This window comes from Dama dama, chromosome 20, assembly GCF_033118175.1.
Source record: "Dama dama isolate Ldn47 chromosome 20, ASM3311817v1, whole genome shotgun sequence".
In the NCBI taxonomy this organism is placed as follows: Eukaryota; Metazoa; Chordata; class Mammalia; order Artiodactyla; family Cervidae; genus Dama; species Dama dama.
Window position 1 is genome coordinate 108937970 of NC_083700.1, and position 26525 is coordinate 108964494.

The following is a 26525-nucleotide window of genomic DNA, read 5'->3' on the forward strand; positions in this document are numbered from 1 at the left end:
CACCAGAACCCCTACCTTCAGCTCCATGGTTATGGCTTTCATTGGTTCCTTCCTGGGAGTCTACAGTGGCCTCATAATTGGTTTCCCTGCCCTCATTTTGCCCTGAGTTAGAATCATCGTTCTAAACTGTAAAGTGTTTCTAGTATATTCCCTCCGATTTTGGCTCCCCGCCTTCAGTTTTCCTTCAGTTTTCGACTCCCCAGTGTGTCACGTCCCTGTTTTCTCTAGGATGGCAAAAGAGCAGGGAAATGCTTTGCCAAAACCTGTGCGAAAGTTCTGGTGTGGAAAATCGTAAACAATGCAGAACTTTCTGAACTGCTATGGGCTCTGGACTGGGCGCAGTGACGGTGAGTCACATGGAGACTGGCCCAGATCCAACTATGGACACCAAGTCGACTCAACTCCGAGAGCGGAAGAATTGATGCTTTTGAACTGCGGTCTTGGAGAAGACTCTTGAGAGTCCCTTGAACTTTAAGGAGATCCAACCAGTCCATCCTAAAGGACATCAGTCCTGAATATTCATTGGAAGGACTGACACTGAAGCTGAAACTCCAATACTTCGGCCACCTGATGCGAAGAACTGACTCACTGGAAAAGACCCTGATGCTGGGAAAGAATGAGGGTGGGAGGAGAAGGGGACGACAGAGGATGAGATGGTTGGATGGCATCACCGACTGGATGGACATGAGTTTGAGTAAACTCCGGGAGTTGGTGATAGACATGGAGGCCCGGCGTTGCAGTCCATGGGGTCGAAAAGAGTAGGACACGACTAAGCGACTGACTGAACTGAACCCAACTGAACTAAGCAGGGAGCTCTGGCCCAGGGACTCGCAGGCGCCTGCGCTCTGCCGCGGCCCCGCCCTCCTCCCGCCTGACATCCGGGGCTCGGGCAGGGGCGTGTCCGGGGAAGACGGGAGGGAGGCGGCGGAAAGGAAGGACGTCGTGCGAGGCTGGAGGAGCGGGGAGGGAGGAGAGGAGGGGCGGGGCGGAGCGGAGCGGGGGCGGGGCGCAGCCAGCGCGCTGTCACGTGACGCGCGTGACGCTGTGTCGGCCGTCTAGTGTTGTTGAGGCTGAGCACTGGCGTGTTTCGAGAGTCTCCTCTGTCCCGGACCGCAGGTAACCAGCCACTCGGTCTCACTCCCTTTGCCCGGCTCCGCTCCGCGGCCCGGGCTCCGCCGGCCTGCCTGGCTCTCCTGGGCCTGCCGCCCGCTCTGGCGTCCCCTCCGCTCCGGCCCGACCCGGCCCAGCCGCATGGACACCCCCAGGCCGCCCGGCAGCCGCCTCGGCCGGCTGGGGCGTCAGGCGAGCGGACAGGTCAGGTGCGGGGCGGGAGGGAACCGCCTCCCCGGCCGGGGGCTCGCCGGGCCCTGGAGCGTCTCTGCCGTCGAGCTGGGGAGCCCTCTCCTCCCGGGCCCGTTGGCATCGCAGGGGGAGCCGAGGAAGGGAGGAGGGTGATGGGTGGACAGTGTCAGGCCGGCTCGCTCAGGGCCAGAGAGCTCGCCTTTCCGCTACCTGCTTCTCCGGGCCAGCCGCCCGCCCAGCCTCGGGGTGCCCGGGGTAACAGCTGCTGCGGCCAGACAGCTGCTGCTGCCCGCGCCCCTCCCCACACCTGGCCTCGGGGAGATGCGCCCTTGCTTGCCTCACCGAGCATCTGCACTGGGGAGACTCCTTCCGCGGCAAGAGGACCGGGTCTGGACCAGGCCCGAAGCCAAGGTGGAGCCATGATCCGAACCTGGGACGGAGATCGGGAAGAGTAGGACAAAACCCATGGCAGCTTTGGGACCCGAGCCTTCACGTCAGGTTGAAATGGGCATTAGCCTTGAGTGACCGCAGTTCCCCACGGAAGCACTCAGAATGAACTCCGTTTTCTGGCTGAAACATAAACCAAGCTACCAGGGAAGGGTGCATAGAGAAGCAGATTGTCTGAGCGTGTTTGGGAGCCAGTTACGTTGCTTTGCCTTTATCTAGTACTGTGGTGGGTTTTTTTTTTTTTTTTTTTAAATTCTTTCCCTGAAAGAAGCCCATCTATTTTCTCTGTAAGAAAGGTAAGTATTTCAGTTTAACTTGAAAAAGATTGAGGACGGGGCCGAAATCTGAGACCAGCTTCTTATCCAGTGTTGTGTAGCTTGAATTATACTCAGTGTTTTATACCTTGGATTACAGGCAGTTTTGATTCCCCGTTGTATATGCATTGAAGATACTTTTTCCTTACATAGTATTTCCTTTGTAGAATCTAATGATTTCCTAGATTTAAAAAAAAAAAAACTTGTCATCCATTTTGAACACTAACTTTTATCTTAATAATTGCAGCTCTGGCCTTTCAGAGTTTGTGCATTTTGAACACAAATACGTTGCCTCATTCGTCGATATTTTTATGTGTTCAGTTAGTGTAGAAAAGACTCTGATAGTAGGAAAGATTGAAGGCGGAAGGAGAAGGGGACAGCAGAAGATGAGATGGTTGGATGGTATCACCAACTCAACAGACATGAGTTTGAGTAACCTCTGGGAGTTGGCGATGGACAGGGTGGCCTGGCGTGCTGCAGTTCATTGTGTGGCAAAGAGTTGGATACGACTGAACGACTGAACTGAACTGCCTGACAGGATTTTTCAAAAGAAATTGCTTTCTAAGAAGTGGGTCTTTGAAATACTTGACTATTTGAAAATGTAGAGAAATGAATTTCCTTTGAAATATAGGCACAGATCATTAAGAAATATAACCTGGAAGAAGTGCTTTTCTGTTTTTGTTTTAGACTTAAAGTTTTTATTGGATTTTATTTGAGTTACAGTTGTGTTAGTTTCAGGTGTAGAGCAAAGTGAGTCAGTTAAACGTAATACTTTTTTACAGATGCTTTTCTCATATAGGTCATTACAGGATATTGACTAGAGTTCCCTGTGCTATACAGTAGGTCCTTATTAGTTACCTATTCTGTATGTAGTAGTGTGTGTATGTCAGTCTGTCTCCCTATTTATCCCTCCCTGCCTTGCCTCCCTGTTGACTGTAGGACTGATTTCTACATCTGTGACTCTATTTCTATTTTGTAAATAAGTTCATTTGTTTAATTTTTTAAAAAAGATTCTACATAGAAGTGATATTTGTCCTTCTGTGACTTACTTCACTCAATATGACAATCTCCACACCCATCCATCTTGCTGCAAATGGCATTATTTTGTTCTTTTTTTTTTACGACTAAGTAATATTCCATGGTATGTATGTATCACATCTTCTTAATCCACTCCTCTGTTGATGGACTCAATGCATTTAAAAAATTATTTATCTAGTTTTGGCTGTGCTGGGTCTTCATTGCTGCTCAAGCTTTTCTCTAGTTGCAGCAAGCCTGGGCTGTTCTTCCTTGTGGTGGGCAGGTTTCTCATCGCTGTGGCTTCTCTTGTTGCAGAGGGTGCGTGGGCTTCCGTAGTTGGAGCACACAGCCTCAGTAGTTGTGGTGCATGGGCTTAGTTGCCCCATGGTACATGGAATCTTCCTGGACCAGGAAGTAAACCTGAGTCCCCTGCATTGGCAGGCCAATTCTTATCCACTGCACCACCAGGGAAATACGACTTAATGCATTTTAAATAAATAAAGATATATTCTTGACTAAAGAAGGGAGGATTCAGCCCAGCCACTGACTTTCCTGTCTTCAAAACTGCCCTGCTTATCCACCCCCAGAGGAATGAGCGAGAATTCTTTGGGATATTGGTTTATTCCTTGGGCACCCAGCGTGCAGATTTATTTTCCCTAGCCATTTAAGGCTGTATGCTTCCTGAGGCCAAGTTCCCTGGCTTTAAGATGCGTATGGCGCTAGATACAAACTGCTGAAGCTACCCAGTCCCCAAAGCCATCTGCTCTCACCAGAGCCTTGGAAAATGAAAGTGACCATGATGAGAAGGGTGGCCATCTTTTCTTACCCTAGGGAGAGCAGACCCCAAACTGATTCTTATCATGGGATTCTGAGGACAGAGGGAATTTAGGCTTGCAATTGTATAGTGAGCTGCAAGCCCAACTCTCTGAAGGTAGATTCCACGCATGATTTCTTGTGTCAAGTATCTCCTCCTTTCAGTGGAAGAGGTGTTTTAACTCATATTTTTAATGGTAAAGAATTCCTCTTAATGATTTCTGTGTCGAATTTAAATTCTTTTTAGGATGAGGAGAGAAGCCAGCAGAGCACCTATAGTGTTTTTGAAGATATGCCATGAAAAGTATAATTAACATAGAAATAAATAGTATTTTTGTGACATTTCATACAGTAATGTGTGATTACAGAGAGATGTAGACAACTTTGACTTAGATTTCCTGAGGAGTTGGGGGAGGAGTTCTTTGTTAGATCTTTAGAATAAATATTTAGTAATGAAGACTAATTTTGCTTCATAAATTGTTGCATTAGTAGATGTGTTAACAGATCATATTTTAAGAATTATTTTTAAAAGTTTGCATGTTTAAAAACGAGGATACCTGGTATTGTATCTTTTGTAACTTTCTTTGACATTTATGAATAACCTCAGATAGGCAGATGACACCACCCTTCTGGTAGAAAGCGAAGACGAGCTAAAGAGCCTCTTGAAGAAGGTGAAAGAGGAGCGTGAAAAAACTGGTTTAAAACTCAGCCTTGAAAAAACAAAGATCATGACATCTGGTCCCATCACTTTATGGGAAACAGTGGAAACAGTGACAGACTTTATTTACTTGGGCTCCAAAATCACTGCAGATGGTGACTGCAGCCATGAAATTAAAAGTCGCTTGCTCCTTGTAAGATAAGCTATGACAGCCTAGACAGCGTATTAAAAAGCAAAGACATTACTTTGCCAACAAAGTCCATCTAGTCAAAGCTATGGTTTTTCCATTAGTCATGTATGGTGTGATAGTTGGACTGTAAAGAAATCTGAGTACCAAAGAATTACTGCCTTTGAACTGTGGTGTTGGAGAAGACTTTTGAGTATCCCTTGGACTGCAAGGAGATCAAATCAGTCAATCAAGCCTAAATATTCATTGGAAGGACTGATACTGAAGCTGAAACTCCAATATTTTGTTCACCTGATGAGAAGGGCTGACTCGTTGGAAAAGAGCCTGGTGCTGGGAAAGATTAAGGGCAGGAGGAGAAGGAGACGACAGGATGAGATGGCTGGAGGGCATCACTGACTTAATGATCCTGAGTTTCAGCAAGCTCCGGAAGATGGTGAAGGACAGGGAAGCTTGGCATGCTGTAGTCCATGGGGTCGCAGAGAGTGGTACATAACGACTTGTAGGGACTGAACAGCATATTTGCTTTACCTCTATTTTTTTTTTTTTTCTTTCTCCTTTACGTCTAATTTTTTTTTCTCCGTATGTGCAGTTATATATGTGTGTAATTTGAATATAATTTTAAATTGTTGTAGTTTTTTTTTTTTTTTTTCCATTTGAGAATATGTTGCAGACCTCATGCACCTTTTCCTCCAAACATTTCATTGTTATATTCTAAGAATGAGAACATTCCTCTACATGGTCGCAATAAAAATTTCAGAATCATAGAAAAGCAACACTGGTATAATACTGTTGTCTACTCCATATCTCCGATTCAAATTGTTCTAATTATCTCTTTAATGTATCTTATAGCATTTTTTTTCTTGTTTAGGATGGAATTAAGAATCATACTTATCTTTAGTTTTTGTTTTTCTTTAGTCTCCTTTAATCTGGAATGGTTCTTCAGCCTTTGTCTTTCGTGACATTGGTGTTTTTGGTGACTATGGTAGATTGATTTTGTGTCTGTGAATTTGGACTTACCTGATTTTTTTCAAAATTAATTTTAGTTTGTGCATTTTTGTCAGGAATATAACGTTAATGATACTGTGTCCTTGTCCATGTATCTCATCAGGAGGCACGTGGTGCCAGTTTGTCTCATTATTAGTGATGTTACCTAAGTAACAACTGGGTGGCAGGGATGCATAGGGCAAGGCTTGTGGGAAAGGGCATGTCAGAGTGCTTTGCACCATCCTTTCCACATCTTCACCAATCTTGAAGCTCCCGTATATTTGCTTATTCATTCACCTGTTGTTGATGGACATTTGTGTTGGTAAACATGATAGCCACGTGTCCAGGTATGAATAAATTTACTATGCATATCTTTTACTCATCTCTGGGTAGAAATTTTCTTTGAGTGTATGTCTTAGCAGTGGATTGTGGGGTCACCAAATAGGTGTATATTTAGATGTAATAGATAACTGCTAAATGGTTTTTTGAAGTGGTTGAACTAATTTGCAGAAATGGAGTTATTAACCTTGTGTTAATCCAGATCTGGCTAAGATATGAATAGCTGGTTGCTGAAGTTCATGCTGTCTGACAGTACAACTGTCTCTTCCCCTTATTATCATCAGATCTGGATCCTGAGGCATCATCCTTCATTTTCTTTTTTCTTCTCTCTGCCATTATCCTGAGGTTACTTCAGAGTCCATGGGATGACCCGTCCAGTCTTCCCAGGCTCCTGATTCCGTGACTTACCTCCCGCCTCTTATTCGTCTAGTGCTTTCATTTTTATTTCTACTATACCTGCTTTTTGACATTACCAGCATATCTAATTTGTAAGCCCTTTTGTTTTTACCTTCTTCCTCATTGTGCCTCAGTCACACTTTTGCCAGTACCCTCCCTTTGCCTTCTTACTCGTCCATTTATTGTGGTGATAAAATCCTAACCCAGATTCAGTCATGTCGTCAGCTCTCTCTCAGGCTGAGCTGGAGAAAGAAGCCCACAACCATGCAGGTAGGTGCCATCTCCATCTTGACTGGGCCTTCAGAACTGCTGTAGGTACCTGCAGTGTGGTGTCCTGGGTGAGATCAGAACAGAACAAGGACATTGTTGGAAAAACTGGTTAAGTCTGAGTATAGTTACTAGTGGTGTACCAATGTTGGTGTCTTAGTCATGACAGGCGTACTGTGGTAATGTAAGTTGTTTATGTTAGGGGAAACTGAGGGAATATCTGTAATATCTTTGTAACATTTCTATAAATCCATAATTATTCCTAAATAAAGTTTATTAAAAAAAATACTATTGTAGATATAGCAGCTCCCATTCCTGCATTCTTCTCAAACCTTGCCCTGTCACCTACTGTCATTTGCCTACTTATCTGAGAAAATTGAGGCTATCGAATGTGAATTCTCCACCACTTGCTATTCCCCCACAAAAAGCCTGCAGGTATCTTCAGTCATTTGAACATATTTTGCTCTTGTCACAAGTGGATAGGCATAGTGTGTCTTTTTTTTTCGCATTTGTTTTTTGAAGCCCCGTCCAGCCTGCCTTCTCACAGCTGCACTTGCATCATACTTTTGCTAAATTGTTTCTTCACTTTCTGATTGTACTGGTAGTTTTCCTTTAGGATATTTTCCTCTAAAGTGAAAGTGGAAATTTTCTTTCTACTCTGCTTCGTTTCTCATTGCTTTTTCGCAGCTAAGACCCTAGAAACAGTCGGCTGCGTTTGTAGTCTCCCTTTCTCACCTCCCAGCCTCTGCAGTCTCACTGTCCTCATCATGCTGCTTTCATTGTGCCCTTCAGGTCACCGGCCACTTCATTATGGAAGCCAGTGAAGACTTTCCAGTCTCTCTTTTTTTACTTCAATATTTGAAACTTCTGAATTCTTCCATTAATTTTTTTTTTTTTTTTGGCCAGTGTTATCTCTTTCAAACAGAAATTAGTAACTTAATAGGAAAACAGTTACTCATAATTTCACCATTCAGAAGTAAATATTACATCTGGGGACATATAGGTAAATTAAAATACTCACTAAGAACGTATTTTAAGACATCTTGATTGCAATTAAATCCTCTGTATCCTGTCAGTCAGTCAGTTCAGTCGCTCAGTCGTGTCCGTCTCTTTGGGACACCATAGACTGCAGCACCCCAGGCTTTCCTGTCTGTCACCCACTCATGTCCATTGAGTCGGTGATACCATCCAACCATCTCATCCTCGGTTGTCCTATTCTTCTCCTGCCTTCCATCTTTCCCGGCATCAGTCTTTTCCAACATGTTTCAATTTAGAATCATAGCATAATCTTTCTGAAGGCGTTGTAAGCAGTCCTTGAAGTCGGCTACTAGGAGCAACACAGTTGAGAAGATGATGATGAGCAGCTCTGACCAAGTTTATCCTTGTGCACATAGTGACTACTATGATGCAGCTTCCATTGGGGGCCAGTAGCAGTTGCAGCGTGGTGCTCATTAAGCTGCATTAGTGACTGCAGTCAAGGTAACAAATGTGAACAATGGTAGGTTATTTGGTCGGAGGATGGTTTGAGAGATTTCAGATTTAAAACAGTTGTTTAGTCGCTAAGTCATGTCTGACTCCTTTGTGGCCACATAGACTGGCCAGTCAGGCTCCTCTGCCCATGGGGTTTCCCAGGCAAGAATACTGGAGTGGGTTGCCATTTCCTTCTCCAGGGGATCTTCCTGACCCAGGAATTGAACCCATGTCTCCTACATTAGCAGGTGGGTTCTTTACCACTGAGCCACCAGGGAAGCCCTTAAAACAGGTAGAAGGTGGTAATTGGGTATGGGAGATGATTCAGTTCAATCGCTCAGTCGTGTCCAACACTTTGTGACCCCATGAATCACACAGCACACCACGCCTCCCTGTCCATCACCAACTCCCAGAGTCCACCCAAACTACGTCCATTGAGTCAGTGATGCCATCCAACCATCTCAGCCTCTGTCGTCCCCTTCTCCTCCTTCCCCCAATCCCTCCCAGCATCAGGGTCTTTTCCAGTGAGTCAGCTCTTCGCATGAGGTGGCCAAAGTATTGGAGTTTCAGCTTCAACATCAGTCCTTCCAATGAACACCCAGGACTGATCTCCTTTAGGATGGACAGGTTGGATCTCCTTGCAGTCCAAGGGACTCTCAAGAGTCTTCTCCAACACCACAGTTCAAAAGCATAAATTCTTCTGCGCTCAGTTTTCTTTATGGTCCAACTCTCACATCCATACATGACTACTGGAAAAACCATAGCTTTGACTAGACAGACTTTTGTTGACTAATGTCTCTGCTGTTTAATATGCTATGTAGGTTGGTCATAACTTTCCTTCCAAGAAGTAAGCGTCTTTAATTTCATGGCTGCAGTCACCATCTGCAGTGATTTTGGAGCCCGCAAAAATAAATTCAGCCACTGTTTCCACTGTTCCCATCTATTTGCCATGAAGTGATGATTAGATTAGGAGTAAAGGATGATTCCAAGACTCTTCATTCATTCATCAGTAGATGGTGATATCCTTACCTGCCTTTGGGAATACCGGTGATAAAGGAGGTTTTGAGTAGGTTTGGGGTCTGTTAGACCTAAAGGGCCGTGAGTGGTTGAATAAGAAAGCCGTACTCTTGTCGGGGAGAGTTCACACCTGGACCTGAGGGTCATGAGCTTACACAGAAGTGCCTTTAGATTTGTACATCTTCATACATCTACGTGGACATTGTAAATTACTTCTGTAAGCTGAAGTTTGGATTTTGAGCAGCAGTTAACAAGTGAGGGTTGTGGGTGTTGGGTGTGGGGGAGGCTGGTTTCAGAAGGCCCTGCTGCTACCCGTCAGTGACTGCTAGTCCTGCTGGGAGGAGCACTGCGCCTCCTGTGTTAAACAGACCTCTGTGTGGCCAGGAAGATGGTCAGGAGAGGGAATTTCACTCGGGCCTAGTGTTGAGGTGGTTGAACTTTTCTAGAGCAGTGGAGCAGTGGGGAGAAGCCAGGTTGTGCTGGGTTTTTAAGTGGTTGGGAAGTGAGGCGGTGAAGATGTCTCTGAGATGAAGAGGAAGAGGACCAGTGCTGCATCGCCAGAGAGGGATGCTGCATTAGAGGCCTTTTAAGCAAATCACTATTAGATATATTGAGAGATGAGTGGAATGCTAATAGGGAGGGATTGAGTTTCTAAAAGAGAGGGAGCATGGTTCTAGAGAAGGTAAAGTTCACTGGTGGGTTTTTAGGGAAGGACGTTATCCAGATATATTTCAGCTTTTCCAGATATCTGTGGATGAAGGAGGACTTGGGACAGGATTTGTTGATTACTAAGTGGAGCACAGCCATTCTTCTGGTTCAGGCTACCATCTTCTCTAGGTTGCATTACGCTTAGCTTGCCTTCACAGTAGCTGGAGGACTCTTAAGTACGCATTCCTGGTCATGTTACTCTTTAGGTCTGGTACCTGTAAGAAGTGTTCAGTTCCTAGGCATAGAAAGCCCTTGGGGGTTGTTTAGTCGCTCAGTCGTTTCCGACTCTTTGCGACCCTATAGACCTCAGAACACTAGGCTCCCCTGTCCTCGTTATTCCCTGGAGTTATCAAACTCATGTCTGTTGAGTCAGTGATGCCATCCAGCCATCTCATTCTCCGGGTGTTGGTGGGTGGATTTGTGAGGAGCAGATGAAGAAATTAGGGGTGTTGCACAGTGAGCAGGAAAGCGTCTAGTGAGACGCAATAGTTGGAGATATTGGGTTGATTTTTCCCTTAGAAAATGGAAGAGCGCTTAGATGTGCCCTCTAATGGTAGACACTCTTAGGGAACATACTGACTCAGTATAAGATGGTTTAAACTGATCTCTAGTTATATAGATGTATATTTAAAAATTAATTTTTGGCAGACTGAACCGTGACTATTTCAAATAAAAATTTGAGACCTCATTGTTGGAAAGATTTTGGTCTTTTTAGTCATAAAAACCTAGTTTTTGACTCTTGGTCAAAATCACTGACTGCAATTGTGGGTAAATGGCTTAACTCCTTGGCTTTGTTTTTCTCATCTGTCATATTGGGAGTGGTTGTGAAACTTAAATGAGTATATGTAACATTCCCAGCTTCAGTTCTCAGTGGATTTTAACTCCACGTTTCCAGGGAAGAGCCCAGATGTGAACCGCCGTGCTGGCAGGTCCTTCAGCAGTGGTTGGGTCCTCCTCTGTGGGCACGTTGTTTTCTTACTGACTTGTTTAGCCTGTCTTATAGGAGTTGGACTCAGTGACCTCTAAGTCTGTGAATAATTGGAAAGAAAACAAAAAACCAACCCAATAACAATGAACATTTCTAGCACCTAGACTGTAGTCTTATTATGTGTATTACCAAAGAGAATCAGGTTCCCTGGTGAAACAGTTGATTCCACATCTGAGGCAAGAAATAAGCTGATTTTGGAACTTTTGGCATACCAGATAGAAATGAAGCTCTTAAAGACTTACTAGGGTTGGGTCAGAAGGACTTGGGAGCAAACCTGAAGCCTCTCCCACTAGACAAAGATGAGACAGTTTGAGTATTGTTAAGAATAATTGCAGTGAACTGAAAAGATGTTAATGAATATGATTTTACCGTTGGAGGATTGTTAGCCAACCAAGTCATTATTATGAAAACTAAAAAATGAAAAGGAAGAATGAGAGCTTTTTCTTTTCTTATATGAGCTATATTCTATTAGATAATACCAGATAGTATAAGAGAGAAGTTTTCTCTTTGTAGAACTACTCTACCTAGTAAATAAAGAAGAAATGATAGAATAAAGGCAGTCTGTAACCTTAGTGAACTTGGGGATCTCAGCTTGACTCGTTAGGGACTTCTTAGCCTTGCAAAACGCTCCAGGCAGTACGTGCCTCACGGTGGTATGACAGACCACCATGTGTACATAGTCTCATCAAGTCCGATCAGGTCTCTACATCCAGTCACCAATTTACATGAAACGCAGAGAGCAGAGAAGCATATTAAACTATATCACAGGGATAAAGTTAGCAAAATCCAGACTAAAAAAAAAAAAACTGTATCTTTTATAGCTAACATTCTGAAATATTCACAGATGAAATTATAACTTTTCCTAAAAGAATTTTCTCTAAACTTGAAAATAATTTCCTGTAAAAATCTTGAAAGCCAAAGGGTTGCTTCAGAATAACATTAAAGGAAGGTTAGATGGGGCTGTAGGAGTTGGATGGCCTGGGGACTGGGTGATGAGTACAGGGTAGTTTCTTCTTGGTGGTTTTATATATGTTCAAAATTGTCCATAATAAAACATTAAAAAAATAAGTAAAACATTGAAATTAAAAAATCTTGTTTGTCTTACTGTGCTAATACATACCCCTTTTTAAAAAAAAAAATTCTGGTATTACTTTCTACATATAAACACATTCTGTATATTTACTATGAACATGCTACTTTTTCTGCCATGTTGAATAATCTGCAAGTATTTATTGTGCTTGGCCTTCATACTTTTTAATGTACAAGTTGTAGACCAGTCCCTTATTTTTTTTTGTTTTTGTCAATACAGCTTAGCGATTTTAGGGACATGTTTCAGTCAGTTCAGTTCAGTCTCTCAGTCATGTCCAACTCCTTGCGACCCCATGGACTGGAGCACACCAGGCTTCCCTGTCCATCACCAACTCCCAGAACTTGCTAGAACTCATGTCCATAGAGTAGGTGATGCCATCCAACCATCTCATCCTCTGTTGTCCCCTTCTCCTGCCTTCAGTCTTTCCCAGCATCAGGGTCTTTTCTAGTCAGTCAGTTCTTCACATCAGGTGGCCAAAGTATTGGAGTTTCAGCTTCAGCATCAGTCCTTCCAATGAATAGTCAGGACTGATTTCCTTTAGGATTGATTGGTTTGATCTCTTTGCAGTCCAAGGGATTCTGAAGGGTCTTCTCCAACGCCACAGTTCAAAAGCATCAATTCTGTGCTCAGCTTTCTTTATAGTCCAACTCTCAAATCCACACATGACTGCTGGAAAAACCACAGCTTTGACTAGATGGACCTTTGTTGGCAAAGTAATGTCTCTGCTTTTTAATATGCTAGGTTGGTCATAGCTTTTCTTCCAAGCAGCAGGCATCTTTTAATTTTATGGCTGCAGGCACCATCTGCAGTGATTTGGGAGCCCTAGAAAGTAGTCTGTCATTGTTTTCCATTGTTTCCCCATCAATTTGCCTTGAAGTGATGGGACCAGATGCCATGATGTTAGTTTTTTGAATATTGAGTTTTAAGTCAGCTTTTTCACTCTCCTCTTTCACTTTCATCAAGAGGCACCTTAGTTCCTCTTTGCTTTCTGCCATAAGGGTGGTGTTATCTGCATATCTGAGGTTATTGATACTTCTCCCGGGAGTCTTTTTTTTTTTTTTTTTCCATTTATTTTTATTCGTTGGAGGCTAATTACTTTACAGTATTGTAATGGTTTTTGCCATACATTGACATGAATCAGCCATGGATTTACATGTGTTCCCCATCCCGATCCCCCCTCCTGCCTCCCTCTCCATCCCATCCCTCTGGGTCTTCCCAGTGCTCCAGCCCTGAGCACCCGTCTCATGCATCCAACCTGGGCTGGTGATCTGTTTCACCCTTGATAGTATACTTGTTTCAATGCTGTTCTCTCTGAACATCCCACCCTTGCCTTCTCCCACAGAGTAAGTCTGTTCTCTCCTGACAGTCTTGATTCCAGCTTGTGCTTCATCCAGCCTGGCATTTCACATGATGTACTCTGCATAGAAGTTAAATAAGCAGGGTGACAATATACAGCCTTGACATACTCCTTTCCCAATTTGGAACCAGTCTTTTGTTGCATGTTGGTTCTAACTGTTGCTGCTTGACCTGCATACAGGTTTCTCAGGAGGCTGGTAAGGTGGTCTAGTATTCTCATCTCTTGAAGAATTTCTCCCAGTTTGTTGTGATCCACACAGTCAGAGGCTTTGGCATAGTCAGTAAAGCAGAAGTAGATGTTTTTCTGGAGCTCTCTTGCTTTTTCAATGATCCAACAGATGTCGGCAATTTGATCTCTGGTTCCTCTGCCTTTTCTAAATCCACCCTGAACATCTGGAAGTTCACAGTTCATCTACTGTTGAAGCCTGGCTTGGAGAATTTTGAGCATTACTTTGCTAGTGTGTGAGATGAGTGCAATTGTGCAATAGTTTGAACATTCTTTGGTATTCTTTGGTGTTGCCTTTCTTTGGGTTGGAATGAAAATTGACCTTTTGCAGTCCTGTGGCCCCTGCTGAGTTTTCCAAATTTGCTGGCATATTGAGTGCAGCACTTTAATACCATCATCCTTAGTATTTGAAATAACTTAGCTGGAATTCCCCCCCTCCACCAGCTTCATTCGTAGTGATACCTCCTAAGGCCCTTGACTTTGGACTCCAGGATGTCTGGCTCTAGGTGATCACACCTAGAGTGATGTGGTTATCTGGATCATGAAGATCTTTTTTGCATAGTTCTTCTATGTATTCTTACCACCTCTTCTTAATATCTTCTGCTTCTGTCAGATCCATACCATCTCTGTCCTTTATTAAGCCCATCTTGGCATAAAATGCTCCCTTGGTATCTCTAATTTTCTTGAAGAGATCTCTAGTCTTTCCCATTCTGTTGTTTTCCTCTATTTCTTTGCATTGATCACTGAGGAAGGCTTTCTTATCTCTCCTTGCTGTTCTTTGGAACTCTGCATTCAGATCAGTATATCTTTCCTTTTCTCCTTTGCCTTTCACTTCTCTTCTTTTCTCAACTCTTTGTAAGGCCTCCTCAGACAATCATTTTGCCTTTTTGCATTTCTTTTCCTTCGGGATGGTCTTGATCACTGTCGCCTGTACAATGTCACGAACCTCTGTCCATAGTTCTTCGGGCACTCTTGCCTATCAGATCTAATCCATTGAATCTGTTTGTCACTTCCACTGTATAATTGTAAGGGGGTTGATTTAGGACATACCTGAATGGTCTAGTGGTTTTCCCTGCTTTCTTCAATTTAAGTGTGAATTTGGCAATAAGGAGTTCATGATCTGAGCCACAGTCAGGCCCTGGTCTTGTTTTTGCTGACCGCGTAGAACTTCTCCATCTTTGGCTGCAAAGACTATAATCAATCTCATTTCGGTATTGACCATCTGGTGATGTCCATGTGTAGAGTCTTCTCTTGTGTTGTTGGAAGAGGGTGTTTGCTATAACCAGTGCGTTCTCTTGGCAATACTCTGTTATCCTTTGCCCTGCTTCATTTTTCATTCCAGGGCCAAACTTGCCTGTTACTCCAGGTATATCTCTTGGTTTCCTACTTTTGTATTACATTCCCCCATATTTCAGTGCTTCTGTTGAATTTTCCTTTGGGCTGAATTACTGACTTGCAGTACTTTGGCCCCGTTTACCCTTGTTATCAATTACTTTATAGAACTTTGGGCCACTCCTCGACAATCAGCTACTCCTGGTGGTAGTTTTCCCAGGAGGAAAACTTGCCATTTTTTGCTGAGGCTCAGCTCCTTTTTATTTATTTTATTTATTTATTTTTTCTCATTTTTTTAAGCACGTGTATTTATTTATTTTTAATTTTTTCATTTATTTTTATTAGTTGGAGGCTAATTACTTTACAGTATTGTAGTGTTTTTTGCCATACGTTGACATGAATCAGCCATGGATTTACATGGGTTCCCCATCCTGAACCCCCCTCCCACCTCCCTCCCCATCCCATCCCTCTGGGTCATCCCAGTGCACCAGCCCTGAGCACTTGTCTCATGCATCCAACCTGGACTGACGATCTGTTTCACACTTGATGATATTCCTGGGCATACACACCGAGGAAATCAGCTCCTTTTTAAAATAATAACATGTTATAAAATTGTGTTCCCCTTTTTCCAGTTTCCTTCCTTTGAGGTAACTTCTGTTATCAGCTTGAAGTATATTTTTACCTTCTTTTTTCCCTTAGCAGTAAATATGGGTTTTATATATTTTCTCCTTGTACTTCACTGGGTTGGTTTTGTTTTTGTTTTTCACTGCATTCTGAAATTCTCTGCACTCATCATTAATTGCTGTTATTAAAAATGAATTATCAAATGATGTGGGCATATATAAAAGTATCATTTTCTTTGCAAGTGTCTGTATTTTGCATTTTCTTTTGGGGAGCAAAAGAAATAGTTTTAAAAATATTTTGTTAAATATTAGGAAATCATTCTTTGAAGTGACTGTTCTAGTTTATAGTTCCACAAGTACTACTAGAGAATTTGCATTGTTTTACATCCTTGCCAGTAGCTGGTGCTGTCAGATTTATTAATTTCTATTAATCCAGTGATGTAAGTTGATGTCTCACTTTTAATTATATGTTTAGTTTTATAGTTTGGAAAAACGTGTCTCCTCCTCACTCCCTAAGCTTCTTAGGGACATGCTATGATACTTTTTAAATTAAGGAATTTACACATGGTTGTCTACTTTTTTCTCGAAGAACTCAATAAACTGTTTTCTTGGTGAGCTATTACAGCAGATAGCATTAGAGCTAAAATCTTGGATTCTTTGACATAATGACTTTTCTGTTCTTTTGAAGAACTAAAGTGAAAATATTATAGTATAGTGGAAATAAAAAGTCCTTACTGCCAGCACAGTTGACACTTCTTCTACTCTGTCTACTGTTTTAGGCTCCGAGCTCTGTCTAGCAGTGGGAGTATTACATCCCTCCCTTTCTCCAGCATTGCCAAAGTATGTGTTAGCAGACTATTGTTACGGGAGAGAAGAAATGTTAGCACTTTTCCTTAAAGACAACAAGGTAAGAAAGTAGGAAAGAGTTCAAAATTGCAAATGTGATTTCACGGTATGTACAGTTATGTGTTGATACATGAAATAGCTGTGGTTTTTCTCTCTTTTCCTGTGTTGAAACCTGCACTAGTTCACAGAGGCTCTTCTAAATGATGCACACTTTATATTTTAGAGAAAACCTAAGATTTCATTACAGAAGTAGAAAGCTTCATGGAAGCAGGAGAGTGATCAGGACTTAATGTTTTGTCTAACTGATTTCCTCACAACCTTTATTTTTATCCCACTGTGATGGCTGAGAAAGTTTTCTCTTCTCTTTATTGCATCTGTCATTCTTCTTTCCAGTTAGATGTTAGGAGCCAGAAGGGCAGATGCTTCTCTTGTTCTTCCCATTTGAATTAAATATAGAGAAAATCTTAAAATATGACACCTGATCAAAACTCATACGGTATAAAGTACATTTCTGTCATGTGATTAGTGAGAAATAACATTCTCTACTTAAGTGTACTTTGTTTTTAACTTTATTAATGGATTAAGAATCAGATTTTAATGACGGTTGCTAAAGTTGCAACCATTCTTAGCCATTGCAGATATGGTTGCTTATAAAACTCTCTTCAGGACCTTGTGCTCTGAGTTAAATGCACTCTGGAGTATCAGAGTCAGTGAAAGTGAAAGTTGCTCAGTCATGTATGACTGTTTGCGACCCCATGGACTGTAGGCTGTATGTGGAATTCTCCATGGAAGTCATGGAATTCCCCAGGCCAGAATAATGGAGTGTGTAGCTTTTCCCTTCTCTAGGGGATCTTCCAAACCCAGGGGTTGAACCCAGGTTTCCTGCATTGCAGCCAGATTCTTTACCAGCTTAGCTACAAGGGAAGCCCAAGAATACTGGAGTGGGTAGTGTATCCCTTCTTCAGTGGATCTTCCCAACCCAGGAATCGAACTGGAGTCTCCTGCATTGCAGGCAAATTCTTTACCAACTGAATTATCAGGATCAGTGCTATATATCAAATCTGAGCGTGGTAGTCTGATGAGAGGACGAGGTGAGTGACTGGGCTTTTTAATGTTTGACTGTCAGAATGTTGATTGTGACTGAATAAGCTTTTATTCTGTATTTTGATAATCACTGGCAGATAAGCCAAACTATTTTCTTGTTTTGGCTTCTTAAAATTGCAGGGAGAACATTAACCTCATGGTCATGTGTTTGGTCAAACAGATCCCAGTGGGTATTGCCCTCCCCACCAGGACCTGGAGCATCCCGACCCTCAGACCTTCTGGATAAAGAATTTCTGCCCATCCTACAGGAGGAGCCCCTGCTGCCATTGGCTCTTGTGCCCTTCACGGAAGAAGAGCAGGTGTGTGCTTAGCTTTGAGCCTCAGGCCCCACCCTTGTTCCTTCCCACTGAGGCATGAAAACAGGAAGTTCCCCCTTAGGCTCTCAGGAGTGTCCTCCTTCCCCAGGCCTGCTTCCTTCTACTCTTCTTGGCGTATGGATGCCTCACTGAGTTGACTAGATTCTGCTTTAGATCTAGTCTAAACATGTGTTAGAATAGAGAGAAAAAGGTATTTTTCAGGGGAGAGGGCCTTCTTTTCAGAAGCATGTAGTTTTTCAGAAGTAATCTGCTAAACCTGAATTCCTATCAGTTTTTACCACTGAAATAAAAATGTAAATATTCAGCCCACAGTTTGCTTAAAATGGTGCTTTTCTGTCACAAATTTTTTAAATGATAGAGTTTACAGATTTTGTGTTTGTCCTATTATAGTATATGATGTCTATAGATAAATAATAGAGTTTCTGATTTTAAGGAACTGTGATGATTATAGTAAAATAGAGATATAAAGAGCTTTGTTAGAATACCACTTTAAATAAGGAATCATCATTACTCTTCAAAAAAACTGCTTGATTGAGACCAAAGTTACATGGCGTAACATTTTACAATTTTATAGTTTTTAGTATATGCACAGAGTTGTATAACCCATCACCACTATCTAATTCCAGAACTTTTTTCATCATTTTTTTGTGACAACTCTGGGTGTTTTTCTGCACTCTTTATACCAATGTCAGTCTATTGAGAAGGAAAAGCCTATTAAAAGAACTCTATTGAGACTTTCCTGGTGGTTCAGAACTGATGGGGAGCTAAGATCTCACAAGCCACGAGGCATGGCCAAAAAAATATTAGACCTCTGTTAACCTGTGTTAAGTTTTAAAAAAGATATGATACTTATTTGGTGAGTTGGAGCATCATAGCTTTATAAGTAATTTTGTTTCGTTTGTGGTCTCTCCTAAGTCAGACTGTGCTGTGTGCTTAGTTGCTCAGTTCTGTCTGACTCTTTGTGACGGCTTGGACTGTAGCCGGCCAAGCTTCTCTGTCCATGGGGATTCTCTAGGCAAGAATACTGGAGTGGCTTGCCATGCCATCCTCCAGGGGATCTTCCCAACTCAGGAATTGAACCCAGGTCTCCCGCCTTGCAGGTGATTCTTAACCATCTGAGCCGCCACGGAAGCCCAAGAATACTGGAGTGGGTAGCCTATCCCTTCTCCAGGGGATCTTCCTGACCCAGGAAATGAACTGGGGTCTCCTGCATTGCAGGTGGATTCTTTACCAGCTGAGCTACTAGCGAAGTCCAAAGTCAGCCTAGTAATTCTGTCTTTATTCATGAAACCCAGTATCATCTAGAGTCATCAGAAAATATTTTCATTGACCAAAAGGTGTTATGGTTGTAAAGAATACATGGGAAAGGAAGGGTCCTATTTCCAGTAATTGCTGAAAAGTTCCTTTTCAAAAGTGGTAAATTTCCTTTAAAAAAATCTGACATCTGGTTTAATTTTTCTCAAAAATATTTTTATTTTGAAGCATGTCAAATAATATAGAGAATATTATTACAAAGATCTGACTATTTTCAACTCAAATACATCTAATCTTAAAATAATCTGTGTATACCTTTGAAGAAACAAAATTTCTCATCCATTTGAGACTGTCTGGGGTGTGCCCCTTTCTGCATTCCCAGGAATTACTATGAATCAAATTACTTTCATCATTCGTGTTTTGATATTGTCATTACATATTTGGGTATCCATATGCTCCTAAGAGTTTTTTAATAGGGTTATAAATGGTACATGGACTGTAGGCTGCTAGGCTCCTCAGTTCATGGAATATCCTAAAGAAGAATACTGAAGTGGGTACCCATTTCCTTCTCCAGGGGATCTTCCCGACCCAGAGATTGAACCCAGGTCTCCCTCATTGCAGGCAGATTCTTTAATATATAAGCCACCAGGGAAGCCCATACTGAAGATAGCTTACTGTATATTATATTCTGTATTTCCATACACTGTATGCTTAGTCACTCAGTCATGTCCGACTCTTTGCAACTCCATGGACTGTAGCCTGCCAGGCTCCTCTGTCCATGGCAGTTTTCCAGGCAAGAATATCAGAGAGGTTGCCATGCCCTCCTGCAGTGGATCTTCACAATCCAGGGATCGAACCCACATCTGCCACATTTCAGGCAGATTCTTTACTGTCTCTGCCATCAGGGAAGCCCTTACTAGGTTCTAAGTGTATAGAAAGTATTCAGGTAAAGATACATTCCAGGAATTTTTGAGTTTAAAACTCTCTCGTTAAATTGTTCCATATGCCTAGGGTTTTGATATTTCATACATCATTTTCCAGTATTTTTATAATGCTTCCTGCTTTACCTTTTCCTAAGCCCTGTGTGTTCCATTTATCTAGAAGTATCGACTAAACATATTTTTGAATCCCAGACCTCCTGTCTTCCTGTGTCCCCTCTTCATGTTTGAAGGATGCCCCCCCACTACTGTTCTTGTCATGTTTGACCCTTTTCCACATTGGCTGTGGGTGCAGATGCAGGCTAATGACCAAGTGATTGGGATGTTGTTTATTCTTTTCAGGCATTCTCTTCCCCTACCCTCTTCTTTCTTTGCCTTTCTCCATTCATCCCTGATACCTGTCATTCTATTAAACTCTAGTTGGAGTTGCTAATTCACACTGATGAGCAGAATGAGGCAAAATGATCAATTTTTTTTTTCTTTATCCTGTTACTGTTGATTCAGAACTTTTGTGACTCCTGCTCATTTCCACCTTTCAGTAGTTAAAGGACCCTTTCAAACCAGATCTCTTTTACTGTGTATTCTCTGTTTATTTTTTTTTTTCATTCATGTATTTATTCCACAATTAAAATAAATCAGAATTCAAAGCCATAACATTTTTAAAAGGTAGAGGAGAATCTGTGTCACAGCTGTATTAATAAAACAGACATTGGTCTAAAGTACAACACTAAACAGGTGTTCTCTGTTCCCATGGTGGAATAAATACATAACAGTTACACATAAAATTTCACTGAAGATCTGAGATGACGCAAATAAGCCTTTGAAACAAACTGCCCGACGAATGGAAGCAGGCTGCAAATAATTCCTGTTAACACTGAACTGCAAGATAGAAAAGTCCCCAAGGTGGCTAACATTTTCATGTGCCTGGCCTGAGCTTCTATCTTCCTTCCTCAGTCACATCCTAATCCAGAAAGGCTGCCCCACCCCATGTTCAGTTCGCCACCATAAGTCCCCAGGGACCTCAGCACAGATGGCCGCTAATGAGCCTGTGTGCAACCTTCATCAGAAGCTCCAGGGAAATTAGGAGCCCAAATGCAGGGAGCAACATCGTTTCTTTAAACAATAGCTTTAACTGCTGAATGAGCTCTGGCAGGCCATGTGCATTTTCATAACAAACCAAAATATTGTCTTAATATCTTTCTGCTCTTCTTTAAGAATGTTAAGTGGAACATTCTAGTAAAAAACAAAAAAAATTACAGAAATAATGAAAAATGAAAATTCAAAGGATGTGTGCCAACAAGCAAACCAGGCCTCTGCAGCCTGACTCATTTGTTTCTGGGCCGTGAGGCCATGTAGAGGGCGATCAGGCAGTAGACGGTCCCTCCCACTGTCAGCGCCATGGTGGTCCGGTGTAGCATTTGGTCAGGCAGGCCGCGTTTCAGGTGGACAGGCACACCGTCAGATTTCTGGAAAAACTTCTGCAGCTCTGGAACTGTGTTTTTCCCAGCATAATCATATGCAATAGAACTGGAACTCAGTTTAGTTTGGTGTGGCAAATATGATAGGCGGTGCTTCTGTGGAAACAACAGGCCTTAATCCCTGAGGGCTATAGGCATCGGAAGCCCATGCTCCGGCCAATTTCTGCGTGAAGCCACTGAACTTATAATTACATGACGCCCTGTCTGGACTTCCCGCAGCCACTGCCCGTGCGACTGCCCCAGAGAAGGCGTATTCTCTGTTTATTATGATGGTGCATACATATCTTGCCTCCTTCTGGGTACTTACAGAACCTAACATGGTGTAAGGCATTGGTGGTTCATGTTTGTTGATCTGAAATGTTAGTTTAAAATTTTCAGCTAAAACCAAAGTTTGGAACATGTTAGTGTGCCATGTGGTGATCGTCTCTCATCGCTGGTAGTCATCAGATGCCGGTTTATAGATGCTGTGGGAGATGGTGAGGAGCAACATATGGTTTCATTCTTTCAGAAGTTTTCAATCTCCTAGACAGAAGTATTTGATTGCATTTTCTAGCTGTCTGTTATTTTATAGCATTAGTATACCAATGGAGTTTTTTGGGGGGTAGTGCGTATGTGTCTAGGGAAAGTTGTATCTAATTTTCAAATGCAAAGTTTATGTATAAATAGTATGATAGGAGATTCCTCTGGCTTGAATGGAGAAGGCCCTGCATCTGTATTGAGACTGAGAGCCCAGACAGGCCTGCCCACTTCCTAGTTATGCCACTTTGGGCATCCTCTCTGTGTGACCTGTGTAAGTGATGTGGAGCCCTTAGGAAAAAACATACTATGTAAATCTTCAGTACTACTTTATTTTCACAGGTTAGGTGAATTTTGTTAACTTTATTATAGAAATAAGAATTCCTGCTGTCTTATCTGTGTAACAGCAATCTTGGGTTAGGAAAAAAAAAAAAAATCTGTCTAATTAATACTTAAGAATGCCTAAGATTTTTAAACCACAAAAGTTCTCAATAATTAAGTTTCCGTGTCCTTGATATACTTTGCTATTATCAGTCTTAGACCACTCCAGGGTTCTTTATTTTCTTTCCTTTTGGTCAAAGAATAGGAAAATGTGACTTGCTGCTGTGCCCTGCTTTTCACAACTGCTTGCCTTTACTGGCTAGTATTTACTTGAAGAAATGATTCCTGTGTGGGTCATCACCAGTGGGGAGGGCTCATCTTTCCCTTTGCCTGCATAGGACTGGATAAGGGAGATTTCAGAAGAGCAGCAACAAATCTGTTTGAAATCTGATAGGATGGTTCTTTTTTTTTTTTTTTTTTAATGGAAATGACACATATACAAAGGATAGTCTAAGTTAAACCACAGGTAAGGGAAAGGGTTCATCTTAGTATATGTAAAATGAAAACAGCAGAGAAAGCATAATTTTCATGGAGTATTAGATTTGGAAAGAAATAATAATTTTATCTAGTCCAACCTCCTACTAGTGAATAAACACTCATTTTGTGTTTATAGAAAAACCTGTTTGAAGTTTGAAACAGGAACTTGGTTTTGAAAATGCTTCATTGCCTAATTATTTTTTGCTTTTTCTAATGATAGTTTTTCCCCTGGAGTTAAATTATATCTAAACCTTTATATCTACAAAAGCATAAATATATTTGCATCTATGAGGTTTTTATACCATTGAATGGATCCTAAGTAGAAAGGGAAGGTTTTTACTTTGGTCGGAAGTCATTCAGGTGAATAGTTGTAATTTTTAAATCACTGTTTGATTAATGTGCATAATAGCTTTAAAGTAGATAAAATTTTGCATCTCTTTGCCCAATACTACCCTGCAGTTTCCATCAGGCTAGTTCTTGTTTTACTTGCTCTGATCACTTTCTGCCACAAATATATGAATATGTGAGTGTGTTTTGAGTGTCATGCCCAAATGCTTTTACAGTTGTAGTTAAATCTATTTTTTTGGTGTTTTCTTGTGAATTTTTGTTCTTAGCTGTTAAAAATTAAGAGGGTAATATTTACCCAACAGTTTGATTTTATAAGGAACCAAAGGAATGATCTTTGTTGTCTTGAAGAAAGTAGCAATTTTAAAAGGATGTTCACTATTGTGAAATCATCATTCTACCCAGGGAGATAGGTTTGAAACTAGACTTTTGCTCCCACTTGCAGATGAAAATGAGAAATTTATGACTGATTTACCTAGAGTTCAGCTGTGTAAAGTGTGTCCATTTTATCTTCATTACTGGTATCATACCACATTCATACAAACTCACCAACAGCATTTCTGTTGTTATACATATCTGTTACTTTCAGATGCATTGATTTCAGCAGATAACCACCAAGAGAAATTTTGTATAATGTTATTTTTCCGCAACGTGTATTGTTAGCTCAGCCATTTTTTATGGGTGGAGGCTTGATCATCATGATGGAGTCAGAAAAATGTAATCAGCATTGGAGAAAGAAAACATGAGATACGATGAAGCAAAAATAGCTGTATAACTGGCTGAGTGTATTTAATACATTAGAAAATAGGGTGCTAAAATAGATACTTCTTACTCTATCAGCCCTGTTTCAGAGATCTGAAAACTGTCAATGCTTTGTCCATTGATGTGGATGTCCAGGTCAGTCCTGTTTGGGCTCTTGGAGACCAGAGGAGTTTGAAATTCAGGAATAGTCTTGTCAGAATTCTCCATCTTGATTTGATAGTCCCCCTTGGAGCCTCGGGTCAACAGAGATGCAAAACAGTGACGTAACATGATCTCGGAGGGCAGGTAGGATGTCCTCCTCTGGCACGTTTCTCCAGTGCCTTCCTGCGTTGCTGAAAGGAACACGACTAGTTCAAAGTGGGGAGGATTTTCATGCTGGAGCAGAGTAGCCAGAGGACTTGATGGTGTAATAGAGTGGTAGTAGGTGAGTGGAAAGATAAAGAATGGACACTCCTCAGAACTGATGCCGTCAAGGTGGAAGTCCACACTGGTCTGGTAGAGTTTGCCGTTTTCTTGTTCCTGATAGAGTATAGCTGAGACCCGAACATTGGTTAGAGGGCTAGGTCGAGTGTTGGCCACTTGGAAAATGAGATTAGGTTTGCCATCTATGTGAGCTACTACTGCTAAGTCAGTAAAGCGAATTGAGAAAGCTCGATTTTTTGGCCGGGCAATCTTCGCCACAAAGGCACCTAAATTAGAAACCATTGAGTTTTTTTTTTTAGAATGAACACTAGAAATGTCATTACCTTTTCTGAATGACAAGGATCTAGCAAATTGTTATACATTTCTTAGTGTCGTGCCTGCCAGATATTTCAGAAATTCAACTTACTGATTTCTCATTAGCCTGAAGCTTTTTTCAAAACAGTACATATATTCTTATTTTAAAACTGATTTCAAAATGGATAAGGAAAATTCATTTGTCACATAGAAATGTAAAACTTTTTAAGTTTGTTAGGAAGTCAGAGTGGTCATTGCCTATATTCCTACCCCTGCTTTAAAAAGAAAGGTACCAGAAAATAAATGCAATTTCGTTGCCACCAGATTACTTCAAGTTGAAATAGAGATTAGATTCATAGTAGAATGATTTGGGGTAGGGAAGGGACCAGTAGAACAAGTGGCCCATTGAAGAATTTTTAACTTTGAAATTTATACAAAACCTTTTTTCTTTTAAAAAGGCTTTGGCTGTCAGGTGATTTGAGTGTATGCTTCAAGTGCATCCTCCTTATGCGTGCCAACCAGCCCCCCTCCCCGCCCCCCGCAACAACTCCAGATCAGGGTTTCTTAACTGCTGTGCCACAGATGTTGGCAGGCTGGTGAGGTCTGTAGACCTCTTATCAAAATTATGCTTTAAATGCATTAAAGTAAAATACATAAAAAGGAAACCAAATATGTGTGTGTGTGTGTGTGTGTGTATATATATATATATATATATATATATATATATTTTATGCTAAGGGTGTGTATTCTTGTTCTCTATCATGCAATACTGACTGTGCTGCTCTGGGCTCACTAGTATTGAGTAAATGTTGAAAAGATGAACTCAGGAGAAAATTCTAACCCAGTAAATGTTTAAAAAAAGAACAGATTCTTCTAGGTAAAAATGACTGTCAGTAATATGCATTGAACATATTTATTCACTTCTTTAAGAAAATATTTAGCTCCTTTGAAAAATTCCTTTTAGATTTTTTTGTTCATGAACAAAATTACAATGATCCCTTTTTTCTTAAGTTTCAATAGGTAAAGTTTAAATACAGAGTCAAGTTTTTAAAAATTTCTCCAGTTGTTTGACCCTTGACTCTTTCTTCTCAGTCTCAGGAATTACTTGTCAATAATGCAAATGAATTGTTCTGGAATACGATTGCTTATAACTGACTATACCCATTCCAAAACATTCCTGTGCTTTGTTAAAGAGCAGAAACCATTACCTGTGATAAAAGCCTCTAGCATGAGGCCCAGGAGCATTTGTATGGCAAGCAGTGCAATTGCACTCGGACAGTCGCCGCTGGGGAACATGGTGCCGTAACCAATGGTGAGCTGTGTCTCCAGGGAGAAGGAGAATGCCGCTGCGAAACTGGTGATGTACTTGACACAGATAGTGTGGTTTTCAGGTGGGGCGTCATGATCTAGTCCCAGGTCACCATTCATCTCAGCTAGAACATACCAGAGCACTGCAAAGACAAGCCAGTGGATGACAAAAGAGGCGGCGAAGACCAGCATCATCCAGCGCCAGCGCATGTCCATTAGGGTTCCCCAGGCGTCTCGAAGATACGCAAGACCTGTTTGCGCGCCATCCATTTGAAGCGTGCTGTGCCCATCCTTGGTAACCATCCTCCGGCGTCTCTGAGTCAGGAGAGGAGCAATAACTTTGCAGTGACTGCCATCCATCTCAGGCTGTAATGCTCTGAAATCGAGAGTGTATTAGTAAACCCTAAACTGTTTCAGAGTTAATATTATTTATATCCTGAGACTTAGTTTTGTAATTATTTTTGGAATGCTTCCTCAACTACCAGGCAGGCTTTCCCAGTCTGATAGCTCTTTCTGTTTTCTCTTTTTGCATAAGGGAGCATTCACTG

The 26525-nt window shown here is 41.6% G+C and overlaps 2 protein-coding genes and 1 pseudogene across 3 annotated transcripts in view; 1 reads left to right on the forward strand and 2 right to left on the reverse strand.

The window, feature by feature from the left end:
• The first annotated feature begins 1047 nt into the window (after positions 1 to 1047).
• Positions 1048 to 26525, forward strand: part of LOC133041621 (acetylcholine receptor subunit gamma-like) — a 48185-nt gene continuing 22707 nt past the window's right edge. Inside the window, exons 1-2 of the mRNA XM_061122465.1 lie at positions 1048 to 1116; positions 17645 to 17783. The gene's annotated coding sequence lies outside the window, so the exon portion shown is untranslated. The remainder of the gene's footprint in view (positions 1117 to 17644; positions 17784 to 26525) is intronic.
• On the reverse strand, positions 20593 to 22249 carry LOC133041620 (cytochrome c oxidase subunit 7A-related protein, mitochondrial-like; annotated as a pseudogene).
• LOC133041622 (inward rectifier potassium channel 13-like) lies at positions 22304 to 26337 on the reverse strand. Of its 2 annotated transcripts, none has more exons than XM_061122466.1 (2): positions 25878 to 26337; positions 22304 to 24641 (listed from the first exon to the last, which is right to left on the reverse strand). In XM_061122466.1, the coding sequence occupies exons 1-2, from the start codon at positions 26335 to 26337 to the stop codon at positions 24019 to 24021; spliced, it is 1083 nt and encodes a 360-aa protein (XP_060978449.1). In that variant the 3' UTR covers positions 22304 to 24018. The 2 variants fall into 2 exon arrangements, with proteins under 2 accessions (XP_060978449.1, XP_060978450.1); XM_061122467.1 differs by having other exon boundaries at positions 24439 to 24641; positions 26114 to 26337.